The 27,350-nt window shown below is 37.5% G+C and overlaps 1 protein-coding gene across 4 annotated transcripts in view; it reads left to right on the top strand.

Annotated features, from left to right (window-relative positions):
- Positions 1–26,700, top strand: part of DCBLD2 (discoidin, CUB and LCCL domain containing 2) — a 95,135-nt gene extending 68,435 nt beyond the window's left edge. For 3 of the 4 annotated variants that reach the window (XM_001371195.3, XM_056793376.1, XM_056793375.1), the window contains 6 exons: positions 410–496; positions 675–791; positions 15,600–15,693; positions 16,912–16,961; positions 20,977–21,114; positions 22,578–26,700. In XM_001371195.3, the coding sequence (XP_001371232.1) occupies positions 410–496; positions 675–791; positions 15,600–15,693; positions 16,912–16,961; positions 20,977–21,114; positions 22,578–23,062 (971 nt within the window). In that variant the 3' untranslated portion in view covers positions 23,063–26,700. The remainder of the gene's footprint in view (positions 1–409; positions 497–674; positions 792–15,599; positions 15,694–16,911; positions 16,962–20,976; positions 21,115–22,577) is intronic. The other variant, XM_056793374.1, reaches the window with a different exon arrangement.
- The last annotated feature ends 650 nt before the right edge of the window (positions 26,701–27,350 follow it).

Below are 27,350 nucleotides of genomic sequence, written 5' to 3'. Positions count from 1 at the left end.
TGAGGTCATGAAGAGTGAGACACAAATGAACAGCAAGAAGGAGAGAAAGTTAACCATAGAATCAGGAAGACATGGGCTCAAGTCTTGTCTATGTATAATACATGCTGACTGTGTGACCTGATGATGTTGCTTGACCTCTCCTCACTCTGGGAACTCTTTGAAGTCTGTGGTTTATCTTCATTGTTAGCAGCAGTAGGCATCTTACTAGGAGTAAATTGAAATCTGCATTTTAGATTTTATCTACAATGAAATATAGAAGCACTAAAATAATAATAATCTCCAGTTTATGTTTCACTGTTCAGAAATTTGAAATTTACATTTGTAAATTAACCTCCTAAAAACATGTAAGGACTTGCAAAATTCCTATTTTTTAGCAAAAAAGATAATTTCTTGAAAAATTTGTTTCAAGGTCGTGCTCCAAAACTAACTCAGCCACCATTTTCCCGGAACAACAATGAGATAAGAAACACAACATTCACTTCATATGTAGCCAAAGGTATGTATATTTAAAATAATAGATTTTTAGTAGCTTCTTATATTTCTTACATTAGTCCTTCCTGAAATAAGAGCACTGGATAGTAAAATTTTTAAAGAATTCCAAAATTATTTTAATTTTAGTTCATTTGAGATCATGTAACTAAAAGAAAAAAACTTTAAAAACCTTTTCTCCTCAGGTCGTGCTCCAAAATTCAATCGACCACCACCTCGCCATGGCATTACTCTTCAAACTGATCAAACAACAATGACTCCAGATATCAAAAACACTACAGTAACTCCAAATTTAACCAAAGGTATATGTTCTGTAAAATACTGCAAATCATTTAAATGATTTTTCCAGCACTTATATAGATGAAAAATAATAGTTTAGAGGACTATTTCTTAAAGAAAGCCCTGATTTTCAGTACCATTCCAGATGTCTTTCAGGTTTGAACTTTTATTTTCACCTTCTTTTCTTCTACAAACTGTTTTTTCAGTGGTTTACCTTGTCTCATACTTTAAAATATTATTGTTCCTACTTTTATTGTCTTAGCCGTCCCTTTGTCTTAGAAGAAGTTTATCTCCTCTGTAAGAATAGCTCCTCTTCTTTTTGAGTGGGGGAATCCTATCCCTTTGACCTTCTCCAGAACACTCTTAATTCAGTTTAGTAAACATTTATAAAGCTCTTACTTTTGTGCAAAATGCCATGCCTGGTTCTAGGAATTCAAAGACAAAAATGAATCAGTCAGGATAGCTATGTGGCTCAAATGATAGAGAGCCAGGCCTGAAGACAAGAGGTGCTGGATTCAAATGTGGATTCATACAGTTCTTAGCTGTGGAACCTTGGGCAAGTCACTTAACCCTTACCACTCTTCTGCCTTGGAACTGAGAGTATTAATTCTAAGGCAAAAGGTATAGGTTAAATCAGTCTTTGCCCCCAAAGAGTTTCCACTGCTGGTATACAATATATATCCACATTAGAAGACATCATGTATTTACAAAATGCAGTGGGGCATGGAGAGCACTAACAACTGTGAGAATCAGGAAGACCCCATTTGGAAGATGATAATTGAAATTCAATAATTGAAAGAAACTAGAGATAACAGGAGATGGAATATATATGCCTAATACAGATCAGAGATTACCCCAGTCTGAACACACACTTGTAGGACGATATAGCTCCCCTCCACTCTTAAGCTGCTATAAAAAACAGCCTATAATAAATGTCTTTTGGACACATGATTATTGCATGTGAGCTTTTTCCTTTATTCCCCTCTAATGCAAATATTGGGATATCACATAATTATTCCCTTGATGGGAGGTATTTGCCCACAGATATAGAAATCTAAATGGGTAGGAGAATCTTATCAATCTCCTCATTTTAAAACTTCTCAGGCTTATACATTTCAATAGCTTCATTGAGTACCCTTAATTTAGCATATTGCAAAGAAGTATAATATAATGTAAGTCTAGAAAGATAGGATGGAGACAGATGGTGAAAGGCTGTAAATGTCAAACTCTGTAAATAGGAAGGAAATTAAAGAGATGAACAGAATTTTAGAAAAGTTAGCTATAAAAGGCTTCTGAAGAATATTGAATGGGAATAGAATGAAATATACCTATTTGTCAGCAATGTATGACACCTTCACAAAATTGACCTACTATATATTAGGGTATAAAAACCTCACAAACAAATACAGAAAGCATAAATTTTAACTACATCTATTCTAGCCATAATGCAATAAAAATCATGTTTAATAAAAGGGCTTGGAAGCAGAGATTAAAAATTAATTTGTAGGACAGCTAGGTGGTTTGGTGTATTTAATTGAGGTATATCTTTACCTTTAAAAGATAACAGGTAAAATATTCCACATTTATGCAAAAAAATAAGTGAAGCTATTTGTAACAACGCTTCCTTGAATAAGTTTTCCACAAGTAACCAGGCATTATTTCTTTTTATTGACACAATGTAGAACAAAACCTAAGAACTTCCTAGTATCATAGTCACTTTTCCCCAGATCAAAATGTTAGTTTATAGTTTTTTGGAAACAGAGTTGAGTAAAAGGAAGGTAACTATACCAAAAAGTATATGTTTATGTGCATTTGTATTTTTTTAAGAGAAATGCTGGCCTGAAGAATATGTGAGTAAATTAGGAGATCAAGAAAAATAGTATCTATGACTATCCTCTTTTGTCTCTCAAGGTCTTCAAAATAAGGATAGATACCATAGATGTAGATTTAAATCAGAGGACCCCTGAGGTCCATTCCAACTCATATTCTACAACCATGTAATTTTAAACCATCTTCAATTTATAATTTTTTTTCTCAATTGGATATCGATTTAAAAGCTTCAGTTTCATGACTCAGCTATTTTATCATTGTGCTGTTGTTTATCCACGATATCTATCTTGGTAGTAAATAACCTTTAGTTTACAATAAAATGTAACTTAAAACATTCAGATTAAAAAAAATTTAATTTAGAATATTTTTCCATAGTTACATGATTCATGATTCCTCCTCCTTCCCTTCCCCATCCCAGAGCTGACAAGCCAGTTCCACTGGGTTTTACATGTATCATTTTTCAAAACCTATTTCCATGTCATTCATATTTGTAGTAGAGCTATTCTTTAACATTAAAACCCTAATCACATCCCTATCGCACTAATGTGATTGATCATATATTTTTCTAATGTATTTCTGGTTCCACACAGTTTGAGATTTTAATTTTTTTTTAAAAAGTGAATTTATTTCTTGTTAAGTTTTCCTTTAGCAATTCTGATGAAAAGAAAGCTGACCAGTTGCCTTTTTTCATCCATAAAAAAGTCGAATAGGAGATGGGTTTAAAATAGATGAAATTTGATTTGGACATAATGGCAAACTTGTTGACTCTCAGGGTAATAAAGTAGGAGAGGTTACAATTGAGGAAGTCTGTGGAGTCTCTGTCAATGGAGAATTTCAGTTAAAGGTATCATAGGTGATGTGGTTGTGAAAAAGGCAATGGATTTGGAGTTTGAAGGACCTGGTATAAGGAGCATAGCACAGTGCAGAGATTTGGGATTTTTTTAGGTCCAAGATCTACCTTTAAATCTGCCTGTTTAACTTGGGCAAGACACTTAGGGCCTCAGTCTCTTCTTTTGTAAAATGAAAAGATTGAACTTTATGGTTCCCTTCCAGTCCTAACATTATGAATCATTGTTGCTTTCTAACTGTGTGATTTTAAGTACCATCATTTAACTTCTTTTAGACTCGTTTCCTCATTTTTTGAAATGAGTCCCTTTCTAGGGTCCTTTTCAAGCTTTGATCCATAATCATAATCCTAGAAAACAGATAGTCAGGTAATTGGGTAGTTTATACTGGCAATTTTAAATGTTTTTTGGAATTATTTTTATATGGTTTAAAGTCCCAGATTATCTTGGCATATTTTTACTTTTTAAAGGAATTAAAAATAATTTGGTAATCCAGATAGATACATGGAAAGATAGATGAAGAGTTATACATATATTGAATAACTTTGGAATGCATCAAAATTAAAGTTAGCAATCACTAGTTTAGGCATTAATGCACCTGAAGAGAGGGAGATGGAAGAGATTATTTAAGGGGCCCTTTCACCTCCATGATTTGGTGATGATAAGAACAAGTTTTCACATGTTGAACAGTATTTATTGCACTTTTACATATGTGTCTTCAAGGAGCACCCTCCTCCCAGGCCTCCAGGCTCACTTGCTAATTGCTCACTTTTTTGCCAAGATCTGTGCCTCTCCTGTATGGCATGCCTCATCCTTTCCCCTGACACTTCCACAGGTCTTCCTCACCTCCCACCTGGACAATCACCAGAACCCGCTGTTTAGTTTCCTTGTCACATGCTTCTCCCCAATGCAGTTCATTCATCTGTCCAAGTGATTATCCTAAAATACAGGTCTGACAAGATGCCAATTTCCTACTCAGCAGACTCCACATTCCTCACAACTATCACTCCAGGATCAAATAGAACATATTCATTCATATGTAACATAGCACTCAAAGTCTCTCTTTGCCAAACTTTGAGAAAGTCCTGTCTTAGCAGAGGGTCTCTCCCTCTCCTTCTGCACCTCCCTCAGCTACCATTTTCTGTCATTTGGCTTCCATCCCCACCACCTGACTCAAACAACTCTCTTCAAGGTTACCAATGAAGAGTGACAGTCAAATTCTGGAGTCTTTTCTCGGTCATTCTTTACAGTTCAACTCTTGACCACCCTTCTTCATACTGTCTCCGTCCTCGACTTCTGTCTGTGCTCTCTCCTGCTTTTCTGTCATCTTTCTTGACTCTTCCTTCAGCGTAGTGCCCTAAATTTGGGAATCCCTTAGGGTTCTTTCTGTGTTCTCCTTTGCAATCTCATCTGCTGCATGATGCCGTTGTCTCTTCCATAAAGATCACTTCTAACCTATGACCTCAGCCACAGGCTCTCCCCTTAACTTGTGTTCTGGCCCTGGCATTAGGAAGGCCTGGGGTCAAATGTGCCCTCAGACACTTCTTAGCAGAGCGACCTTGGGCACATCACCACCTAGATTTGCCACAGATTCTTCAGTCTCTAATGGGGATGATAACTCCTAGATTTGTCCGAGGGCTATTGTGAGGATCAGATGCACTTAGCACAGTGCCCAGCACCTAGCAGGCACTGTATAAATGCTAGTTATAATGATGGTGGTGGTGGTGGTGGTAGTGATGAGGGTGGTGAGGAGGCAGAGAAAGTGAATTTTTTGTGACTTGTTGAATATCTCTACCTCATACTCAATGTGTCCAAAAAATTCAAAGGATTTAAAGTTTAAACCGATCTTAAGAGATCATCTTGCACAGGACGCTGACTTTTAAAAATGAAACTAAGGCCTTAGAAAAGCAGTGATTTTCCTGAAGTCATCCGTGTGACTCAACCATGCCCAAATCAAAAAGTTTAGATTTTATTTTTAAGTTGGGGATTTTGACACTAAATGGTTATGTTCTTTCTTCTGCATCATTTTTTTCCTCATCTACTTCTTGATTTTTGTTGCTGGCTCATTTTTTTTATTCTCTTCTCATTTTTTATCTTTCGTATCTGATTCATTGCCAAGGCCTATCTCTTCTACCTCAACATATCACTTGCATCTGTTTCCTTCATCTTTTCTTGCCTTGTTGTTCAGGCATTTCAGTTATATCTGTTTCTTTGTAACCCTGTTTGGGGCTTTGTTAACAAAGATATTGGACTAGTTCACCATGCCATTTCCTTCTCTAGCTCATTTTACAGATGACGAAACTGAGCTAACCAAGATTAAGTGACTGACTCAGGAACATACAATCAGGAAATGCCTGAGGCCAGATTTGTGTTCAGGAAGATGAGCCTTCCTGATTTTAACTTGGCCCTTGTTCTTGCTCCTACCAATCCCTCCCCAATCTTAATTAGTACTTAAAGAGTTAGTTTAGAATACTTATAAAAGGTTGTTAGGTTTTTAGTCTCTGATTTGGGTGTAGAGTTAAACATTCCCTGATACCCTTTCCCTTCTCCTTTTAGTTAAATAAGGGTTCAAAACTATAAATGTATAACAAAATAGGAAGGACAAGGGCCAAAATTAATCTCACACAACTGGAGTCCTCTTCAGGTCAAGCAGTGGCTCCAGTAAGAAGTCACCAGGAGCAGCTCTGTTGAAAATCTACTCTGCAGCAGCAGCAGCAGCAGCAGCAGCAGTAACAATAGCAGTAGCAGTAGCAGGGATAGGCAGAAAATCAAGAAAGCTCACAGAGAGGGAATCAATGGCTCTCTGGGTGCTCCACAGAAATACCCAGACAGACAACCCTCTTGGCTCTCCTGACTGTTAGGGAAAAGCAACAACCTCTCTCCCCAAGGTTCTGGAATCCTTCTGCTCTCCAGGACTTACTGTTTCTTCCTTGTAAGACTTCCTGGTTTGTAGGATTTTCTGCTTTCAGCTTTCTCCCACTAAAATCCCTTAAAACAGTTCTAATGCTCTTTTTAGTGATTCATTCATGTTTTTTATCTTCTTTGCTTAGATTGTAAACTTCTTAAGGGTAGGAAATTTTGTTTTTTTATCTTAGAATTTTTTATACTTCCTTCAACAGATGCTTAATAAATGTTCACTGAATTCTTGCCATACAACATGGTCTTTTTCTTACACATGCTCCTTGACATGCTTTCCATAGCATGTGACAAAATTTCCCCATTCTCCTTCCCTAAACTATTTTTCCTCTGTTTAATGATATTACATTTTGCCAGTGATTCTCCTATGCTTCACTGGTTCCTTTTTACTATCTCCCTTGCTACCTCCTTAAAGGATATCTACAAAATCTCATTCCTCAGCCATCCTTTTTTCTCTTCAGTTTCTTGGAAACTTTGTAATTTTCATGTGTCTCTCTACCTGTTATGCTTCTTATAAGTCTAGGTCTTCATCTCTAATACTATCCATTTCTAGTGCTATTATTTTCTTCTGGCCTAGGATATCTCCTTTTCTGTGTGATACCAAAACCTTGCACTGACTCTATTTAGAATCAAACTTTGTCAATTTAAATATCCTTCCCACTTATTTCATTTCTTTAATTCTTGCCACAACTTTTCCAATCTACTAGTGCAGAACTGTTAACTTATATTGAACTAGCAGTCCATTCTTATTTTAATATATCTTTATCTTCTACATCATGTTTTCTATAAGAAAATTTTTATGTGTTTTTAATTGTAACAATCTTCTTTAATAGGGAGGTTTATACATTTTCATTTAATGCAATTCATGTTAAATCTGATTTGCCATCTTTTTTTCCTATTCCCTATTTTTGTTATTATCTGGGGTATAAATATTTATAATATATGTAAATTTCTTTATAAATCTTCAAGTATTATATAAATGCTAGTTACATTTATGTTGCATAGTTTTATAACCTCGTTTCCCATTACTCCTCAACCTACACTTTATACTGAAGTCAGGTTGTTCTTACTCTCCTTCAGAATTTTAGTTAAGGTACTTCCATAGCTATCTCATCTAACTATATCCAAAAAAGAATTTCTTCTACAACATGCCTGACAAGTAGTCATCCAGCCTCTGTTAACTGGGAGAGTCCCATTTATTCTGGGCCAGACCTTTTTCATACCTATTTAGTGATTTAGGCTCAGAATCAGAATGCAGGATGAACCCTTCTAAATTATAAAATGCAATGAAAATAACTTTCCTCATAATCAGATCAAGAAATAGTTTCTAGTTAAATCCTAATAAACGCTACCCTCTACCTCTGTATTTGTCATGGAATTGGTAATACTATATCAGAAAAATGTCCCTATGGGACATTGGTTATTCCACTAAAGCCTAAAGAGCACCAGTTCCTCATGGATGATTTTTGTTCTTCAAAGACAAAGAAGCCAAACCAATAATTCAAGCCATAATTCACAAGACCATTCAAATCCCAGTGACAACCTCCCTACCGTAAAGAGAAACTAACAGAACCTTCCATGCTCCTACCATGTCCTACCTTCTGGTGGCAAGATCTCTGAATTTTTCTAGGGGATTTTTATCTTAGGTCCAGGTCATCTGTAGCAAAGTTGCTAAGAACAACCTATTCCAGGACCTCATACTGCCACCCAGTCAGCATTTCCTGGCCCACTAGCCAAAATTTCCCCCTCAATGAGATCCTCACCAGAGGGGTGATAGCAAATTTGGTGCATTTTAAAGATGTTTGCTGAGGGATCTCCATTCTGTGTGGGTTGAATAAAGACTCTTCCCTCACCTTAATAGAGGAATTCAAGTCATTAGTAAATTCATGAAAAGAACCCTTTTTTTAAGGTGAATTTTTGTTTATCACAATCATAAAAAGACAATCTCCTCTCTTCCCCTATCACTTTCCAATGATCCTATTCTTGGTTCTCAGTATCCCTTTTAGGAAGAAATTGCCCAAACCATCACAAAAGAAATGAAATTTGCCAATTAAGAAAAAACTTAAATTGTTTCCTTCTTGGGTTATGTAGGACTTTCTAATGGGGCAAAAACTTCAAGGTCCAGATTACTTAGAGAATGGAATAAGAAAAGGGTGAAAGAGAGGGTTAACTGGGCTAGAACTAAATTAGTTTAACTTTGTCAAATGAATCTAAGAAGGCACCAAGAAATCATTGGAGTCTTAAGACCATTGAACTGGAGAGCCCTCTTCTTTCTTGGGAAGTGGTGATTTGTCAAAGGTAAAACCTCTGAAAGCTGGAACACCATGATGAAGTTGATTTTTGTTGAAGTCCATCTAGCATGTAGTAATATCACCTGCCTGAAGATGGTTTAGAAAATTGAATGTTCTTCAAATGTGATGCTGATAGGCTCAAACTTGGCCCTTTGAGGAGGTAAAATGAAGCTGCTGAACAGAGGTGATATTAATAGGGACCCTATAAAGAAAAAGAAGTAATAAAAACTTCACTGGTGGCTATTTTGGTGGTAGACTTAATTAACATTGTAGTTCCATGCCCTGAATAAGTATTGACTGCAATAAGGACAAATCTCTTACCCTGAGATGTAGAGAAAAGACCGGTACAATTAATTTACCAATAAAATGCAATTATGATTGCCAACTGTGTTTCCCTCCATCTTATTTTCCCACTACCTCTATTTGTCTTACCCTCCTTTCAATCTTTCCCTGTTCACACTTACTTTGCTTCTGACTACTACTCCCTTTTGCCCACCCCTTTGTCTGTTCCCCCTTTTTCTTATTCCTCTTCATCTTTCTACTTCCTTAGAGGGTAAGATAGTATTCTATAGCCAATTGAATGTGTATTTTATTCCCCTTTTGCCCCAGTAATGAGAGTAAGGTTCAGGTATTGACTGCACTCCCCTGTCTTCCCTACCACTATTATGTTATGTACCTGATCGTGAGATAATTTCCCCCCATTATTCTCCCACCATGTCTTCTTTCTTAATTTTGTTTTTTTTATATCATCCCATCATATTCATCATACATCCTGCACTGTCTATGCCTACTCCTACTCACTGCCCTAATAGTAATAAAATTCATAAGTAGCTTTAGTATCTTAAGTATCTTAAGTACTTTAGGTTCTTTAAATACTCCAAGTATCATAGATGTCTTAAGTATCTTAATTATACTTTCCCAAGCAGTAATGTAAGCAGTTTGACTCCATTGGTCAAACCCTTGGGCAACTTCAGTATCCTAGCTATAAATTCCCATAAAGGAATGTAATTAATTTAGCTCCATTAAGTACCTTGAGTTTTTTCTCTTTTTTTGTTTACCTTTTTATGCTTCTCTTTCATGTTGAATTTGATCATCCAATTTTCTTTTCCTTTCTGGTTTTGTTCCTAACAAATGCCTGGAAATCCACTATTTCTTTAAATGTAAATTTCTTTTCCAGAAGTATTATGTCCAGTTTGACTGATTTTTGGTTGTAGTTCTAGATGTTTTGTCTTGTGGAATATCATATTTAATGTAGAAGCTACAAAGTCCTATGTCATCCTGATTGTGACTCCATGGTATTTGAATTTTTTCCCTAGCTGCTTGCAGTATTTTCTCCTTGTCCTGGGAACTCTGGAATTGGGGTATAATAGTTCTGGGATTTTAAAATTTGAGATCTCTTTCAGAAAGTGATCAATGGTTTCTTTCCATTTTTATTTTCCCCTCTTATTCAAAAACATCAGGGTAGCTCTCCCTGTGCTAATTTCTTGCAATATGTTGTTTGGGCTCTTTTTTTCCATCATATCTTTTAGGGAGTCCAATGATTCTTAGGTTATCTCTCCTTAATCTTTTTTCTAGGTCAGTTGTTTAAACAGTGAGCTATTTGAGGTTTTTTTTTTCCATTCTTTTGAATTTCTTTTCTTGTTTACTGATGTTATATGGTCATTAGCTTTTATTTGTCCAATTATATTTTTTAGGGAGCACTTTTTTTCCTTTGAGGCTTTGTTCTTCCTTTTTTTAAATGATCTGTGACTTTTTGTTCTAAACTGTTGACGTTTTCTAACATTTTCTTTTCTAATTTTTCTTCTAAGTCTCTCTTTTTAAAAAAATTTTTGGGGGGAGCTCTTCCAGAAGTTCATTTTGGGCCTGACTGCCTTTCATATTTACCTAATTGTATTGCTGTCCTTTTTGGAGCTTGCATTTTGGTCAACTCTATTGCCAGAAGAGTTTTCAGGTGTCAGGCTTTCTTTGTCTTTCAAGTTAAAAGTATGAAGAACCTCTGTCTTTGCCCTGAGGGTACTTATCTGAACAATCCTTGTCCAGATGAGTTGAGTTGGGTGGTTTAGAATGATCAGATAGAATAGGAGGCTTTCAGTAATGTCCTAAATTTAGTCAGAGGTAAAAGAACTCTTACCAACCTGGTCCAGATAACAGTTTCCAGAAAACAGTTTGCTAACATTCTCCCAAACTGTCAAACATTTTGTTAATCTCATTTCATAAACCATAAGCTCCTTACAGGAAAGGGATTGTTGTTCTCTTTCTGATTAATGTGGCAGCAGGCATAATGTCTCCTCTCATTACCCCAATGTTTATTTACTCACACAGGTGCCAGGCTAATCTGCCTTTCCCTAAAACTTCACAGGTTGTCTGTCCACGATAATCTGATAGAGAAAACCCTTAGCTAAAGCCTGAGGCCTTTCAGGTAGAGCACTGTCCAAAAGATAGTATCTTATTTTGCTAAAACAGAGTGGGAATGAGAAATGGGAGGTGTTAGCCAGGGCATAAATCCAGGCTCCTGAATCCATCTGTTGTAAAATGTTTATTCATTTCTCTGTTGTCCCCAGTGGAGAAGCACTACAAAGGAGAACCATTGTGAGTCTAAATATATAGAACCACCTCTCTTCCCCATTTTAGCTGCTAAAAAAAGACAAATGGAAATTCCCATCTGAAACTTCTAACTAGTTCAGCTGACTTTGTAAGAACAAATCTGTAAGCTCTCCAAATAATGAGGTCTGCACCTGACAAAAGCTGTCTTCCCTCTCTTTGACCACACAGTATTTAAGTAACCCTTTTTCTGATGGCTTCTTGTTTAAGCTTCTGCAGCTTGTAGTAAATGTCTCCCAATTCCTGAGCCCCTGATCGAGGAAGACATTCCCAGGGAGGTAGTATCTATCCCCTTGGGAGTAGTAATTGGATAGGCCTGAGGCTCTCTTGCCACAGCTCCCAAGTCTTATCTTCACTTCGACTCCTATTTCCTTTCCTAACAGCCCTAATCTCAGTTGGGTTCAACTCTTCCAGCAAGATCTCTGGGTGAGAGATCATGTTTCCCATCTATAGCCCATCAGTCCTCTCCTCTATTAGTTCAGTTTTCCCTAGATTTATAAAACACTTCCCTACCTTGATGGTATGGACAGTAACAAATCAGAAAGTATAATCCTATCTAATTATAATTGTTAAATATGCTAAGTCTTTTTTATTTTCCTTAGATTTGGTCATACTGCTTTTCAAGCATCATCAAAAAGCAGAGAATAGTCAATTTATAACAATTCTTCCTACCCTGTGAAGCTCCTTAAATTAATTCTATAGAGTCAATGGAAGCAGCTTTCTTATCCCAATGAGAAGGTTTCTTATATCTGCCTAAAATTACCATAGGCACCTGTCCAAATCCTATCTATACTGCAGGTTCTAGCCTGAGTTTCATTTCTGTGAAGTTTTTTACCAATTATATGAGGAAACCATTATATATATGCATATATATATAATGGTTTCACTTTTGCAAGAAAGCAGTAAGAATATTATCACACATATAATGCTTTGAGTTTTAAAAAGCATTTCCCTTCTCTAAACTCTTCAGGGTGGTAGTATAAATATTATCTCCATTTTTCAAATGATAAAAAAACGGGCTTAATATCTGTTAAGTGTTTGAATCAGTATTTGAACTTAGGTCTTTCTGACTCCAAATGAGTGTTTTTTTTTTCCTTTTAGAAATGCTACAATAACATCTATAAACTTGCTGCCACAAACTTAGGCAAAAAAAAATGGAAAAGAAATGAGCTGTGAGAAAAAGAATTAGAAAGGGAATTAACAACATGGCCCAAGAGGTATAAAAACTTACCCAACCACAGAACTCCGTGAAAATGAGAATGGGCCAAATATAAGTTAAAGTAAAACTGAAAAAATAGAAGAAAATGTAACATGCTTCATAGCAAAAACAAGAGTATTAGAAAACAAGATCTAGAAGGGAAAAAAACTTAAAAATCATTAAACTACCTGAATGACATGACCAAAACAAAGAGTCTAAGCATCAGTTTCAAGAAATCTTTAAAGAAAACTGCCCACATCTTTTAGAACCAGAGGTCAAAATCTTATCCACAAGTCACTTCCTAAAAGAAACATCCAAATGAAAACTTCCAGAAACATTATATTTGATGTCCAGGTCAAAGAAAAATTACTGTAAGCATCCAGAAAGAAAGAATTAATTTACCAAGGAGTTATTGTCAGAACCATACATGACTTAGCAACTGCTACTATAAAGGAGCAGAGAATTTAGGTGGGGGGGGGGGCGGGAAATGGTTCTGATAAAATAAAGGACTTCCAACCCTTTCTAAAGAAAAGACTAGAGCCATGTAGAAACTTTGAAATTTAAATAAAGAAGTTAAGAGAAACATGAATCAACAATCAAGGATGAACTGCTTACATTCAGATATGAGGAAGTGATATCTATCCCCTCTGACTCAGAGTGAAATGAATAGAATCAGAAGAGCAAGATATAGAATGACAACATGCCAAAGACAAACGACTTTGAAAGAATTAGGAACTCTGATCATTGTAACTCAATAGGATTCCAGAGGATTAAAGATAATGAGGACTTAACTATGCATTTCTTGACCCAGACGTGACAGACTTGGTACAGAGTGATACGTTTTTTTCAACATGGCCTGTACATAAATTTGTTTTGCTTTAGTATTGTTTTATTTTATGTGTTAGTAACGGGTTCTCTCTCTTTTTTTCCTCAGTGTGGAATAGAGACTAGGCAGGTTTTTGCTGTTTGAAAAAAGGCATAGGGCATTTTTATGGTCCTCACATAAAAAGAAAAAGGAGGCCATTGGCTTTGGTATTATTTTTTCCACATTCACATCTTGTTTTAGAGAGGTAGTTTAAAAATTGTTTGTCTTTAAAATTAAATTTCATCATATTTGCACATCTGAATTCTCTCCCTCCCACCTCCTCAACCCCTACCCTTAAGAAAGCAAGAAAAATGAAATATTTTACTAATATGTATAGTCATGCAAAGCAAATTACTACATTAACTATATCTAAAAAGAAAAAATTCTCAATCTCCCACTCCAAATCCACTATTCCTATGACTAAATATACAAGCAATTTTCCCAGGGCCTTTAGAGTTGTCTCTCTTAACATTTATTTATTCTTACTGTTCTCATTTCATTTTGCATTACCTCATAAGTCTTTTCAGGTTTTTATAAAACCATCCCTATCATAATTTTTTATAGCACAGGAGTAGTATTCCATCACATTCATATACCATAACTTGTTCAGCCACAAAAGTTGTTCTAAATATATGCTATACAAATAAATTTTTTTAAGGACTTGTGGGTCTTTTTCTTCTTTTGATCTCTTTGAGGTATTGACATAATAGCGATATTGCTAGGTCAAAGGGTATGCAAAGTTTAGTAACTTTTTGGGCATAGTTCCATATTGCTTTCCAGAATGACTAAACTAGTTCACAGTTCCAGAAATAGTGTCCTTTGGAGTTGTGATTGGTCATAGTTTTAATCAGAATAAAGTCTTTCAAAGTCAATCATATTAATGATATTTTGTTATTGTATAAATTATTCTTCTGGTCTTCACTCTGCATCAAGTCACTCAAAAACTTCATGAGTTGTTTTGAAACCTTCCTCTTCATCCTTTCCATTGGATTCATATACCATAACTCATTCTGTAGTTCCCTAGTTGATGGACATTTCATCACTTTCCAGTTCTTCCCACCACAGAAAGAATGACTAAATATTTTGACCTTATGGATCCTTTTCCTCTTTTTTAATCACAGACTTATAAGTGTCTCATTGTGTCAAAAGGTGTGCATAATTAAATAACATTTTTTGGGATAGTTCCAAATTATTTTCTAGGATGGTTGGACTACTTCACAGTTGAGCCTATGGTGCATTATTATATCTGTTTTCTCACATCTTCTCCAACATTTGTCTTTTTTCTTTTTTATCATCTTAGCCAATCTGATGGTTGGAAGAAGTTACCTCAAGTTTTTAAATTTGTATTTTTCTAATTAGTGATTTAGAGCATTTTTTCCATTTAGCTATTAATAGTTTTGATTTCTTCCTCTTAAAGCTGCCTATTCATATCTTTTGACTATTTTTAAATTGGGGAATGTATCTTATTATTGTAAATTTGACTCAATTCTCTATATATTTTAGGAATGAGAACTGTACCAAACTCACTGCAAAGATTTTCCCCCCAGTTTCCTACTTTTTTTCTAATTTTATCTGGTTTTATTTTTGCTAAAGCTTTTTAATTATCTGTAATCAATATTAGTTCCTACAAAACATTGTATCTCTTGTTTGGTCATAAACTTTCCCCCTCTCTATAACTCTGATAGGTAACTTCTATGTTCCATTAATTGCCTTATAATATCATTCTTTATGTTTAAATCCCATACTCATTTTGAGCTTATATTAGGCTAAGGTGTGAAATGTTGGTATATGCATGGTGTCTGTCTATCTTCTTTACAGTTTTCTCAAGAGTTTTTGTCATATGGTAAGTTCTTGGACCAAGTGCTGGAATCTTTGGGAAGATCAAACTCTTATTTTATTGTGCTCATGTCCTTCTATATATTGTATATCTGATCTGTTCCACTCTTGTGACACTGTTAGTCATGGGATTATTAAAACTAGCTTATTCTAGGCAGTGTACATTCCTTGATAACAACCTAAAATTCATCATATTTTTGGGCTACTTCATTATACTATTAGCTTATAGGGAGCTTGTAGGTTACAATCTACCTCCATTATTAATTATTATTAAAGTTATTTTCTGTGGACAACAAATTCTACAGATTTCAGAACTGTTTGTAGAAGGTAAAATAAAGTTTTCCTACTTAGAAATCATATTAGAATGAATATTGAATCATGTGTGGAAATGTTAACAGATGTAATGTTTATTTTGTATAAATTGTTACTATTTTTTAAATAAATTTCAGATGTAGCATTGGCTGCTGTCCTAGTCCCTGTTCTGGTCATGGTCCTCACTACCCTTATCCTTATCTTGGTTTGTGGTTGGCATTGGAGAAACAGGTAACATAAATATTTGATTCATAGATATCAGTATAGATACTGGCCATTTATCTCAGTTGTTTTTGACTCTAAGTCTCACACTCTTCTCACTGTATTGCAAAGATTTGCTTTAGCCACAAAATGCTAAGAGAAAAAAATCTATTCAGTAGTGGAAGACAGCTTTTGTTTTCGCATAAAAGTAGCATTTTATTATCCTGTCACCAAATTGTTCGTTAGTCATATATCAATCATCACTGAACCTGTTGTATCCAACATCCCTTGGTTTGAAATCATGAATATATTACACTTTAAATAAATATAGACTTACTAAGGAAGGCAATATTAGAGATAGAAAGTTTAAAGCTCCCTAGAATTATTATAATGGAAGGAAATGTCATGTAACAGAACTTGTATTTGAATGGACTTAACTTAGGAATATCTAGTATTAAATGATTTTGAAGATGTAACATCCTTATCTATAAAAATATAATAATGTGTTCTGCCTACTCTTTACAAAGATAAATTGGAGGGGAGCATATGATATTAATTAAAACCCAGGAGCAAGAAAATGCTTAAAGATGTCTCCAAGCCTCTGGATTAAAGAAAATTATAGGTAAAATTCTGAATCCAAACACATAAAAATGAATGACACACTATTTTTTAGAGCATTGGTTAATAGGAAAAACATTTGTCAAATTGAACCAGGCATAGGAGAATCAGAAGCAAAAGAGAGGCACTGATATTATTTTATGTTTTTATAAACAATTTATGACAACAAATAAAGATGTACTATGCCTTCCTCTTCCCAAGAAATAAAGCCAAATTCTAACACTTTTCTCCTTTCTGTCCACATTAAACTGTGTACAATGTGACAAGAAAAAACTGTTCTTATTTACTCCCTCATTTTCTTGGCCTCTAATTTGCTCATTTTCATTCCTTGAATTTTTTTTAGGTCAATGCTTTCAAGGAAGGAAAAGTGGGATTTGGGGAGAGGAAAGTAAAAGGGAGCACACTGCGTCTTCTCTTTGAAGGCTTGTTACTTAATATTTATTGAGGTTCCAAAATGCAGTTTAGCTATCATCATGGCAGAAAGCTTACTTGGGCAGCATTTCAAGTGGAATTTTGTAGGCTTAATAATTAACTTTTTTGTTCCTGTTGTAGTTCCAGAAGTGTCTTGGGAATAAATTTAATATTTGTGTTAACTTCTGGAGGGGTGTGTGTGTGTGTGTGTCTTTCCAGAAAGAAAAAAACAGAAGGAACATATGACTTACCGTATTGGGATCGTGCAGGTAAATAAAGACTTTATTTGCAGCTCTCACATAATTAGTATAAAACATGCATGTCTTCTGAACCTGGGCTAAGAACAAACCCTTGTCCTTAGTCTGTTATATAAACAGCAGAATTTGTCTTTAGCTTAGTTTGACTCTAGGACTCAGCTGTGGCCAATGGTACTTCTCTCTGCCTTTTTATTTTCCTATTTTCCTACTACTGCTTCCCCCCCCTAAGTAATATATAAAGAAGTAGAATGTAGTGCTTTTCTTGTTCTTTTTTATCTCGAACATTTGATCTGGTATAATTTCTTAGGAGTTTGACTCCCTTGAAGAAATTTGATTACTCTCATCTGTGAAATGTCTCCATTATGGTGCAAAAAGTAAAGGATTTACAACTTTACAAAACAGTAAATAAAGCTTTTTTGTCATTAACTTTTCTGTGATTCAGCTACCAAAGCAAATTACAGTAGTTTACCTTCATTTTCCACTACCCGTTTCCACTACTGTTCTTAGGGAGAAGCAGCCATCATATTTTAGAACAAGAAAATCAAACAGTGGCTCTCAAACTTTTTGGTCTCAAGACACCTTTATGTTCTTAAAAATTATTGAAGGCTCCCCAAAGATCTGCTTTTGTGGATTATATCTCTTGCTATTTATTGTCTTAGATATTAAAACATCTTAGTGTTATTATGAAAACAGTTTGATCTTATATACCCCCTGAAAACCTCTTGGCAACTCCAGGGCCCCCAGACCACCCTTTTCAACAAATCTAAATAAATATTTAGAATACAACCTATTTACAATTTGGGAATTGCCTAAGAAGAATATTGGCATATTTATTAAAGATTGTTGATTGTTCTTTGTGATGCAAGGATCCCAAAGTCACACTGTGATTCCAACGGATTGGTCCTCACTGTTGCCCCTAAATGCTTTAACTTTTCCCTGGTGAACTCTCTTGTTGCAGTCCCTGCAGCTTCTGCCCTTCTCAGTGAGCCTCCATCACCAGCACACCTCTACATCACCTATTTCCCTTCCTCTCACAATGGGCTTTACCTCATCCTTAACCCCCCAAATAGAGGCTCTCCATCCCAACTTCATTACTCCCTCCCCAATTCTATAAGTTAAATCCCTTCATCACCCCCCACCACTCTCCATTCTCTTTTCCTCTGTTCTAGTCAAGTCTCTTCTCCCTAGCACGGCCACTTCTCAAATCGTGTTCTTTATTTCTTATGCTCCCATCTCCACTGGGAGATTTAGCCCTCCTACTTGACCGGTCTCCCTCAATTCCATTAACTTCTTTCCTCCTGCCTACAAACAGGCTCAGATGTCCTTATTTTTTTTTTAATTCCTCATCCTTCCCTTCCCTCAAGCTAATGCTTTACATCTCTCCTCCCATTCACAGCCAAACTTCTAAAAAAAAAAAGCTATCTATACCTATATCTTTATATCTTCGCTTTTATCATAATTTCTTTCTTTACATTTCTCAGACACTTGCAATCTAGCTTCCAACCCCCCTTATTTGACTAAAAATGCTCTTTCTTATGTCATAAGTAACTGCATTGTTGACCCTCTTCTAGAATATGCTTTCTTTTCCTCTGTCTCTGTCTGTCTCTCTCAACTCTTCCCTTCTATTTTAGAACCAATACAAGATATTGGTTCCAAGGCATATGAGTGGTAAGGGCTAGGAAAAGGAGGTTTAAGTGACTTTCCCAGGGTCACACAGCTGGGAAGTGTCTGAGGCCACATTTGAACCCAGGAAGATGAATCTTCGTGACTCCCAGTCTGGTGCTTTATCGAGCTACCTTGCTGCCCCATCTACATTGTCTCTTGTGATTTCTTTCAGTTCCCTTGGGTATCTCAGAATCATATTTAATCTTTCACTCCCTATCAATCCTATGTTCAACCAGTTGCTACATATTGTTTATTTTGTTGTTGTTCCTGTTCATTTTTCAGTTATGTTTCACTCCTCAGTCATGTTTGACCCTATTTTTGGAGTTTTCTTGACAAAGATGCTGAAATGGTTTGCCATTTCCTTCTCCAGCTCATTTTACAGATAGAAATGGAGGCAAACAAGGTTAAGTGACTTGCCCAAGGTCACATAGTTAGTGAATGTCTGAGGCCACACTTGAACTGAAGAAGGTGGATCTTCCTGACTCCAGACCTGACACTATTTACTGCACCCTCTTGTTGATTTTACCTTGATATTTCTTATATCTTATCTCCTTTTCCTTTTCATCACTCTCATAGCCAGATTCACACTTGTCTCATGTTTGGTCTATCTTTTTCCAGTATTTATCTTCTTCAGTCTGTTCTACAAGCTGCAGTGATGATACTCCTGAAATTTAGGTCCAACCATATCATTTCCCTGCTCCAGAAGTGCTCTCTTTCTAGGATCAGACACAAACTCCTCTATTCATCAGTGTAAAGCTCTTTACAATCTGATGTCCTCTTAACGTTCCAGACTTCTTCCACTTCTCCCTTACACACAGTCCCTCCAAGCTATGCTACTTGTTGTTCCCTTTACATACTATCCTGTCTCTCACCTCCATACATTTGCAGAGACTGTTATAAAGGTCTTCAATCTTTCTCTCTTATAATCTTTTCGTTACCCATCTGTAGTATCACCTCCCTCCTACGAGAGATCCTTCCTGAACGCCCAGGCTTTAGTGTCTCCTCCCCAGGTTATATTTATATGCACACATCCTAGCACATAGTCATTAAGTGGAGTTAGTTATTCAAATAAGTAACATTTTGCTAATAAGGAAAATGAGAGTCAGAAAATAATTGATTTTCCCAAATATTAAAAGAAGCAGAATTAGAACCAAAGCCCAGGTTGAGTCAGAAGCATTTTTACTGGATTAGAACCAGAAAGAACCTTTGGAGATGATCTTGTTCAGTGGTGTCAGACTCAAAGAGATGGATCCCTGCTAGCGCATATTAACTTAGAAGACCCCAAATTGATGTGGTTCAGGCTGTATTTTTATTTTGTTAAGCACTCCCAATTATGTTTCATGTAGTACCATTGTGGAATTTTGTGGACCCCTTATAGCCCAACACCTTGAATCTATGTGCAGTGTCCTCCTTTTATAGATGTGTGAACCAAGGCCCAAAATGGTAACATGAGTTGTTCAGGATCATATAGGTTGTCAGTGGCAGCACCAAAGCTAGTGCTCTTTCAGGAAAGTCCCCACTGACCCATTTGAGGCTCTTTCTACTTTATACTGCTACATAGTCCCAGTCCTGTGTTATTTGTTTAGTGTTTGTTAAGACTGTTTAGGTCAAAGGGGCAGCTGGATGGCTCAGCCAGGCCCAGAGGTGGGAGGTCCTAGGTTCAAATCTGGCCACAGATACAGACAGCTGGGTGACCCTGGGAAAGTCACTTGACCCCCATTGCCTAACCCTGACCACTCTTTTGCCTTGGAGCCAATACACAGTATTGATTCCAAGACGGAAGGTAAGGGTTAAAAAAAATTTTTTTTTTTTTAGACTGTTTAGGTCACCTTAGAGTAGGTGAAATTTTAGGAAGATAAAAGTTTTTACCTCCAGATGTTTTGTGCCTCTCCCTAGATACATGTGTGTGTACTATGTGTGTGTGCACACAGTTCCCAATTTAAAGCTTTTAGGAGAAACCTCACATAGACTCTTCTAACTTGAAACTTTGTATTTTAACGTGCTTTAGGCAGATGCTCTGAAGTGACACTTTTAAAAGGGAAGTGTTGATTGGGCAATACATTAAATAATGGTGACAACTTGTTTGCTCGGTATGTGCTTTTCGTGAAGAATGCGCCCATCCTCATCTTGGAAGGCTTTTTTTAAGCTTGAGTGCAACCATGATATGCTGAAGTTCTAGTGACTATCGCAGTTGTTACTGTTCTTTTTTCTATCATTACTCCCAGTAGCCATCCCGCAGGCCTCTAAAAGCCACGATCATGCTGCTTGTGAGAAGGGCTTGCTTATAGTAATATTTAAGCCATTTGCATGAGAGAGAAACATTTTTGCATCATGCTCCTTCTTGCTTGACACCCTAATGAAGGTTGGTGGAAAGGAATGAAGCAGTTTTTCCCAGCCAAATCACTGGAACACGAGGAAACTCCTGTTCGCTATAGCAGCAGCGAAGTTAGTCACTTGAGACCAAGAGAAGTCACATCCGTGCTCCAGACTGAAACTGCAGGTAACGCCTTGGAAGGATGTCTGGGCAAAGCCTGTCTCACATGTTGCAGTAAATAACGAGTACTTTATAACAAGGTCCACCTGTAATACTACAGTCCAGCTCTACTGCTATGGGGTTCATTGCCCACATTTAGCACCGCATGCTAATTCCATGACCCCAGCTTTTCCCTAGGGCCCTTTTACCGAAAGATCACGTTTTCCAGAAACAAGCATAGGTGAAGTAGTAATGGAGCATAACGGCATTTTAATCTTTCAAGTAGGGAGGTTGGATACTTGAATATCTTGTTCCTTCCATTCAAGGAACAAGAGTTGAAGATGGTAAGGCCGAAGAGACTTCATATGTAGTTCTGCCTTTGTCTATGAAATCCATGACCCTGAGTAAATTGCTTGTTAGACTTAGTTCATCCATAAAAAAGTACCCATTCAGACGCATTGAATTTGGGGTCATAGGACCTGGTTTCAGGTCCTGGCTCATTAACCTTGGGTACTTCTGGCTCTCTGTGGCCTTAGATAATTCATTTCACATCTCTGTGCCTCAGTATATTTATTTGTAAAATGAGGGAGTTGGACTATTTGATCTCTAGGGTTTCTTCTGGGCCCCCCAAATATTTATGCTTATTAAAATGACAGCCATTTGAAATGTTAAGTATTCCAAAAAAGAAAGAAAAAACAAACTATATGCTTATTGGTGGAACCTAATCTTGTTCTAATAAAGCATCATAGCATTATAGAAATACAGAATTGAGAGGAACCAAAACAGCCTCCCTTGTCAGACCGGAAAGTTTGAGACTCAAGAGAATGATGTGGGATAGCTAGGTGACTCAGTAGAGGGAGAGCCAGGCCCAGAGACAGGAGGTCCTGGGTTCAAATGTGGCCTCAGGTACTTCCCAGCTGTGTGACCCTGGGCAAGTCGCTTGACCCCTATTGCCTAGCCTTTACCAGCCTTCTGCCTTGAAACCAATAGTTAGTATTGATTCTAAGGCAGGGTAAGGGTTTGGGGGGGGAGGTGAGAGAAGGAGGGAGAGAGGCAGATAGAGACAGGGAGAGAAATAGAGGAGTAGAGAGAAGGAGAGGGGGAGAGAGACAGACACAGGAGAGAGACGGGGGGAGGGGGGAGTGAGGGAGAGACACAGAGAGATGTCATATGAGTGTGTCCGTCTTTTACACTGGCTGATGCAGTCTGTTCCTCAATATCGGTTTCTCCTCTGCCCGGGCCAGGCGTCCGCATTGCGGCCAGAGCTCCTTCCGAATGCTCCGCCCAGGCTTTGAGAGGACAGTCCGGCCCCCAGTGCCATTGCCCTCTCCCGAGATTCTCCCCAGGTGCCCGATGCTCTGTGGAAAGACTTCACTGGGTAGAAGGTGGCCGCAGGGAAGGCTGGAGAGCACGGCGCTTTCTGGGCGGCCCGGCGCTTTGGGGACGGTGCCTGAATGACCAAGTCTGCTTTGTTTTCTGCCATCCCGCAGAGTACGCGCAGCCATTGGTGGGAGGCATCGGGACGCTCCATCAGAGATCAACCTTCAAGCCAGAAGAAGGAAAAGAAGCGGGCTACGCAGACCTCGATCCTTACAATGCTCCGGTGCCAGAAGTGTACCACGCCTATGCGGAGCCGCTGCCCATTACGGGGCCCGAGTACGCCACACCGATAGTCATGGACATGTCGGCACACCCCGCAGCCTCGGGCGCAGCCCCCTCTACGTCCACCTTCAAGGCTCCGGGGAACAAAGCCCCGCCTTTAGTGGGGACTTACAACAGCCTCTCTCGCACTGACAGCGGCCCTGTGGCCCGGGCAGAGTACGACACGCCCAAAGGAGGGAAACCAGGCCTGAGTGCCCCGGACGAAACGATGTACCAGGTACCCCAGGGCACTCTTCACACGGCCGGAAGCAAAGGGGAAGTGTCAGGGGCAGGGAGGGAAGGGGAAGGGGACATGTTTAAAGAAGTCCTTTGAAGCGGATGCCCCTTTCCCAAAGCGTCGTTTTTAAAGCACATGGAATTTTTTGTACTAGTCATGATAATATATGAAAAAGTCTTATCCGTATCTGTCCCTGAGATGATTGAGGGGAAATACTGAAACTGAGGTACAGGAAACTACTCATCTGGCCATTTTGCTTGGAAGGTTTTATACAGGCCACAACAGCGGCTTCCCTATTCGTGATGTCATGTCCTTGTTTTGTTACTACTGTAAAACACGATATTCTTTATGTCATGAGAGCTCCTTCGATGCACTTCAAAGAGTTGAAAAATCACTGAGATGAAATATTTATTACTGATGCTGCAGTACTTTAATGACCTTAAAGTCTTACTAGCAATTGCTAATGGTACCGTTACAGGGAATGGCTTGAAGTTCTGAAGCTCCCCACGCAGAGGTGGATTGATCTTCTTTCTCGTACCCACCGTATCATTTTTTGTGTTTATTTTTTAAGGTGTAAACCTGTCCTACCTACAAATTGCTCGTAGTTGCTATCCGGTAGATCAAAATCTTTAGTGAGATAAAGAATCGACAGCTTTAAAAACTTCATGGCCAATGATAGAATTTATCGCCCTTGCTCACACTTGCCAGGTACTCCCCCCCTCCTTCGTTTGGCCCCAAACCTTAGTTGTCAGTCTCCTTGCATATGCTACGGGCTCTGCCTGGGCAGCAGCTCTTCCCCCCACTTGTATTTTCAGTGGCTCCAAAGTGTGTGTAAGTGAACCTGCGCAGCGTGTCAGAAGAAGAATGAAAGCTGTGACGAGAGCTTGTAGGACCCCAGCTGATAGTTGTCATCAGAATGAAATACCTCCACACAGACCACCACTTGGAAATAATACGTTTTAAGTCATCTGGTGAAAAGGTGCATTTTTAGGACTATGGCGCATCAATCATCTCTCCTAGAGTATTTTTTTTTCAGTTTGGTTAATGATTCTAAACTGATTTTTTTAATGTAGAATATGACATTCTATAGCACCCTCTAACAAATACAACACTTTCCAGGCCCTTCCTGCCCTGCTGCAACATGAAGGGAAGTTTCAGGATAACTTACCATGGGAGATGTGGGGTGTCCCAGAAGTCTGAGTGCACTTCTAAGGTGTTTGGCATCTTGAAATAGCTTGGAACTGTTCTTGGACCTTTGGGACTCTGTATATCTCTTTATAGAATTGTGTGCCACAGCTAATCCGATAAAAATTTATCTGAATAGTTATGCTATTTCCTCCCCTTGTAGCACATGTTCTTTACTTGAAGCCAAGGCTCAGACTGGCTGGGGACAACAGAAGTCATCTTTAAGTTTTGTTTCTGGCCCAGACGAGGAGTCCTTCCAATGTTTTTGTTCATCTGACTAGCTGAATGACTTGGTAAAAGTAGAAGGCAGCCCCATTTCTTTCTCTCTCACCTTCTGTCTCATTCTCTTTTGTGTGAGCCTGGCTTTGCGATTCAGCTTTTGGCTTTAAAAGATGTTGCTTTCACCTCATCAGAGTCATCCTATCAGGTCAGCAGAACCTGACTAGTGAAGTTGCTCAGCTTTCGGGGGTAAGTTTCCAAATATTTGAGCAGTAAGATTGTGGTTACCACAAGTTTTGTTTTAAGGCAGCCTGGCCTACTGAATAAATGATTCCTTGAGACTAGGAGGGTCTGGGTTTCAGTCCTGCCTCTGACACACTGGCTGTGTGACCCTAAACAAGTCTCTTAACATTTTTGTTCCATGACAGCTCCCTGGCTCCAGTGAATGCCAAGACTTATAAGGTACAAAGCAGTTTCCATCTCATTGGTGTCAGAGAGTTTCCTTACCCACCTATACAGATGAAATCAAAGGTTCAGACCAAAAAGGAAACATATTACACTTGTTCTTGAATTAAAAGTTTACTTTCTTATCTTCTCTACCTTCATTTTTTAGCTTTAATTAAATTATTGTTGTCATAGCAAAAGCATAAGGTAAAATTTATTTATTTTTAACTTGAGATACCAAAATAGAACTTGGGCATATTTCGAGTACAAAGCACAGATGTTGGTAAACATCAATATAAATATGTCTAAATGTGACTGAATTAAGTCAGCCCTTTTTAGGCAGAAAAAATGAATGCACCACTACTTAGTCCTTTTTGTCATAGATATAAAGGAGAGATTCATTTCTAGAACTGTGCACCTAGTAGAACCTTTTAGGGATACATGTTGAATTATTAAACTGGTCAGTGGTTTCCTTGGTACTTTTCCTCATTGTAATGAGATAACACATATGATTTTTGTTTTGTTTTATTTCTCTGAGAGCATACAGGGAAACAAAAGAACCGTGTTTTTATATTTTAGATTTTAAGACTTGACTTATTGAAAATTTTTTAAAGATTTGTTTCACATTTTCCAGTTTGCTGTCCTCAAAGTAACTATGAGGTAATTAATGTCTCTTTGGGGTATCTAAACACTTTTTGTATTGTGTTTTGGTTGTTACTGCAAGAGCTGAGCTTGATCCACAACTTAAGGTAGTAGAGGTACATTTAGATAATTTAAAATCAGATGAATTTTCCCTTATCTGTTATGTGTTATGTCTACATCTATATGTGCCTTTGAGACAATCAAGCAGCAACTGAAAATGTGAACACACAGAACCATTTTTGGCCAGCCACCTTTTGGATTTCTTATTCAATATGTTTACTTATAAGTTTTAATTACTTAATGTTTTGTTTGAATTTTGTCACTTTTCCATGAAGACTGAGACTGTGTGAATTTGATTATAGACATAGAATCTAATAACTACTGGTGGACTAGAATACTAAATGTTGGTCAAATTGTTTGACATAACCACATTGACTTAGCTATTACTTGATCTCTTAAGAACCAGCATGGTAAAAGCCAAAATTTTGTAAATTCTACTATTCAGTGCTATAAATCCACATGGGATCCTTTTCTTTATGCAGGACCTAATTTAATCCAGGTCAGTCCACATTTCACTGTTTGCACTTTTCACTTAAAAATGGGTTACTGAACTGATGAAGAATATCTTCAAAAAAAGGATCTGTGACAGAATCAAAAAGTTCAATGGTCAGGGTGTGTTGGTGCTTTGGCTTTTCTGACTGAGGTGAATGAATTCTTTTGATTTAAACTTGAGCCCTATTAATTATATTGCCTGAACAAACAAGTTATTTGGAAACTGAATTATCTGGAAGGAAGGTGGTGCATTCTGTATATGGGTTACCATTAGAGAGAACTAAAAACTTATGGGAAAACACACCCATCTAGATAATTCTGTCCTTGTCTTTAGTCTGGGTTTAAGATGAAATCCTTTAACAGCAACAATCTTAAGAATTGGACACCACTGTTTAGGTGGCATAATTTTTAGGTCTGCTTTGGCACCATTTCCTATTCATTTTTATTTGTGCCAAATTATGTTTTCTCTTTTGACACTGAGAACGGTGGAAGCAAAATGTTCTTTGAGATATTTTGGGGGGAATGAGAATGGTTTGAGGATCAGTGATAATTCTGCCAGAATGTACTTTTCTTACCTCAGCTTGGACTTGTAGTCACTCTGTATTTGTATATGTTGCTAGAATTTAGATTGTATAAATAGAATTCTATGTGTTTATGTTGTTTTTAATAAATTATGTACATATCATGCTCAAGATATTTGTGAACAAAACTGGTGGTCTTTTCATAATATTGAGAACATTTTGTGTCCTGTTGCACCAAAAATTAGGGAGATTTAGTGGACACATGGAGTAAATGCATGATTTCCATGGATAAGTGACTTCAAGGGAAAAATAAGATCCTTGGCTAACTTTTGAAATAAAGTAACTGACATTTAAAACAGGTTTTCCCAGGTCCATCAATGCATTTCATAAAACTTGATATAGAAGTCCATATCCTAACTCTTAACTAACTTGCAATTCCAATACTTACCTGAATACAGGTGGAAAATTTGCCACACCAGAGCTAAATTCACAGCATCTTTTTAAGCTATGTCCTCATTTTACATAAGGAGGCTCGGGAAATTAAATTTGGCTGAGACCCATGCTGCAAGGCTCTTTTTTTTTTTTGGAGCTTGTGCTTTTGGCAAAGTGCTGCAGGTGTGACTCTGACTCTCTTTGCTCTGCTCACTTGACTGAAAGAACCCTTTTTCTTTTCCTTCTCTTTTGATTATTATTAAAATCCTACAAATTTTGGCGATCATGAAGGGATACCAGAACTAGAGAAACCAGATTTCTTTTCTTGCCATGGTTTTCCCTCTCCCCTTCCCTTTTCCTTCTCCCTTCTCCCTCCAGGAAACCCTTCA

The sequence above is a fragment of the Monodelphis domestica genome, chromosome 4 (genome assembly GCF_027887165.1).
Source record: "Monodelphis domestica isolate mMonDom1 chromosome 4, mMonDom1.pri, whole genome shotgun sequence".
NCBI lineage: Eukaryota > Metazoa > Chordata > Mammalia > Didelphimorphia > Didelphidae > Monodelphis > Monodelphis domestica.
Note: the sequence above shows the minus strand (reverse complement) of the source record. Positions and strands in the feature narration are given on the sequence as shown.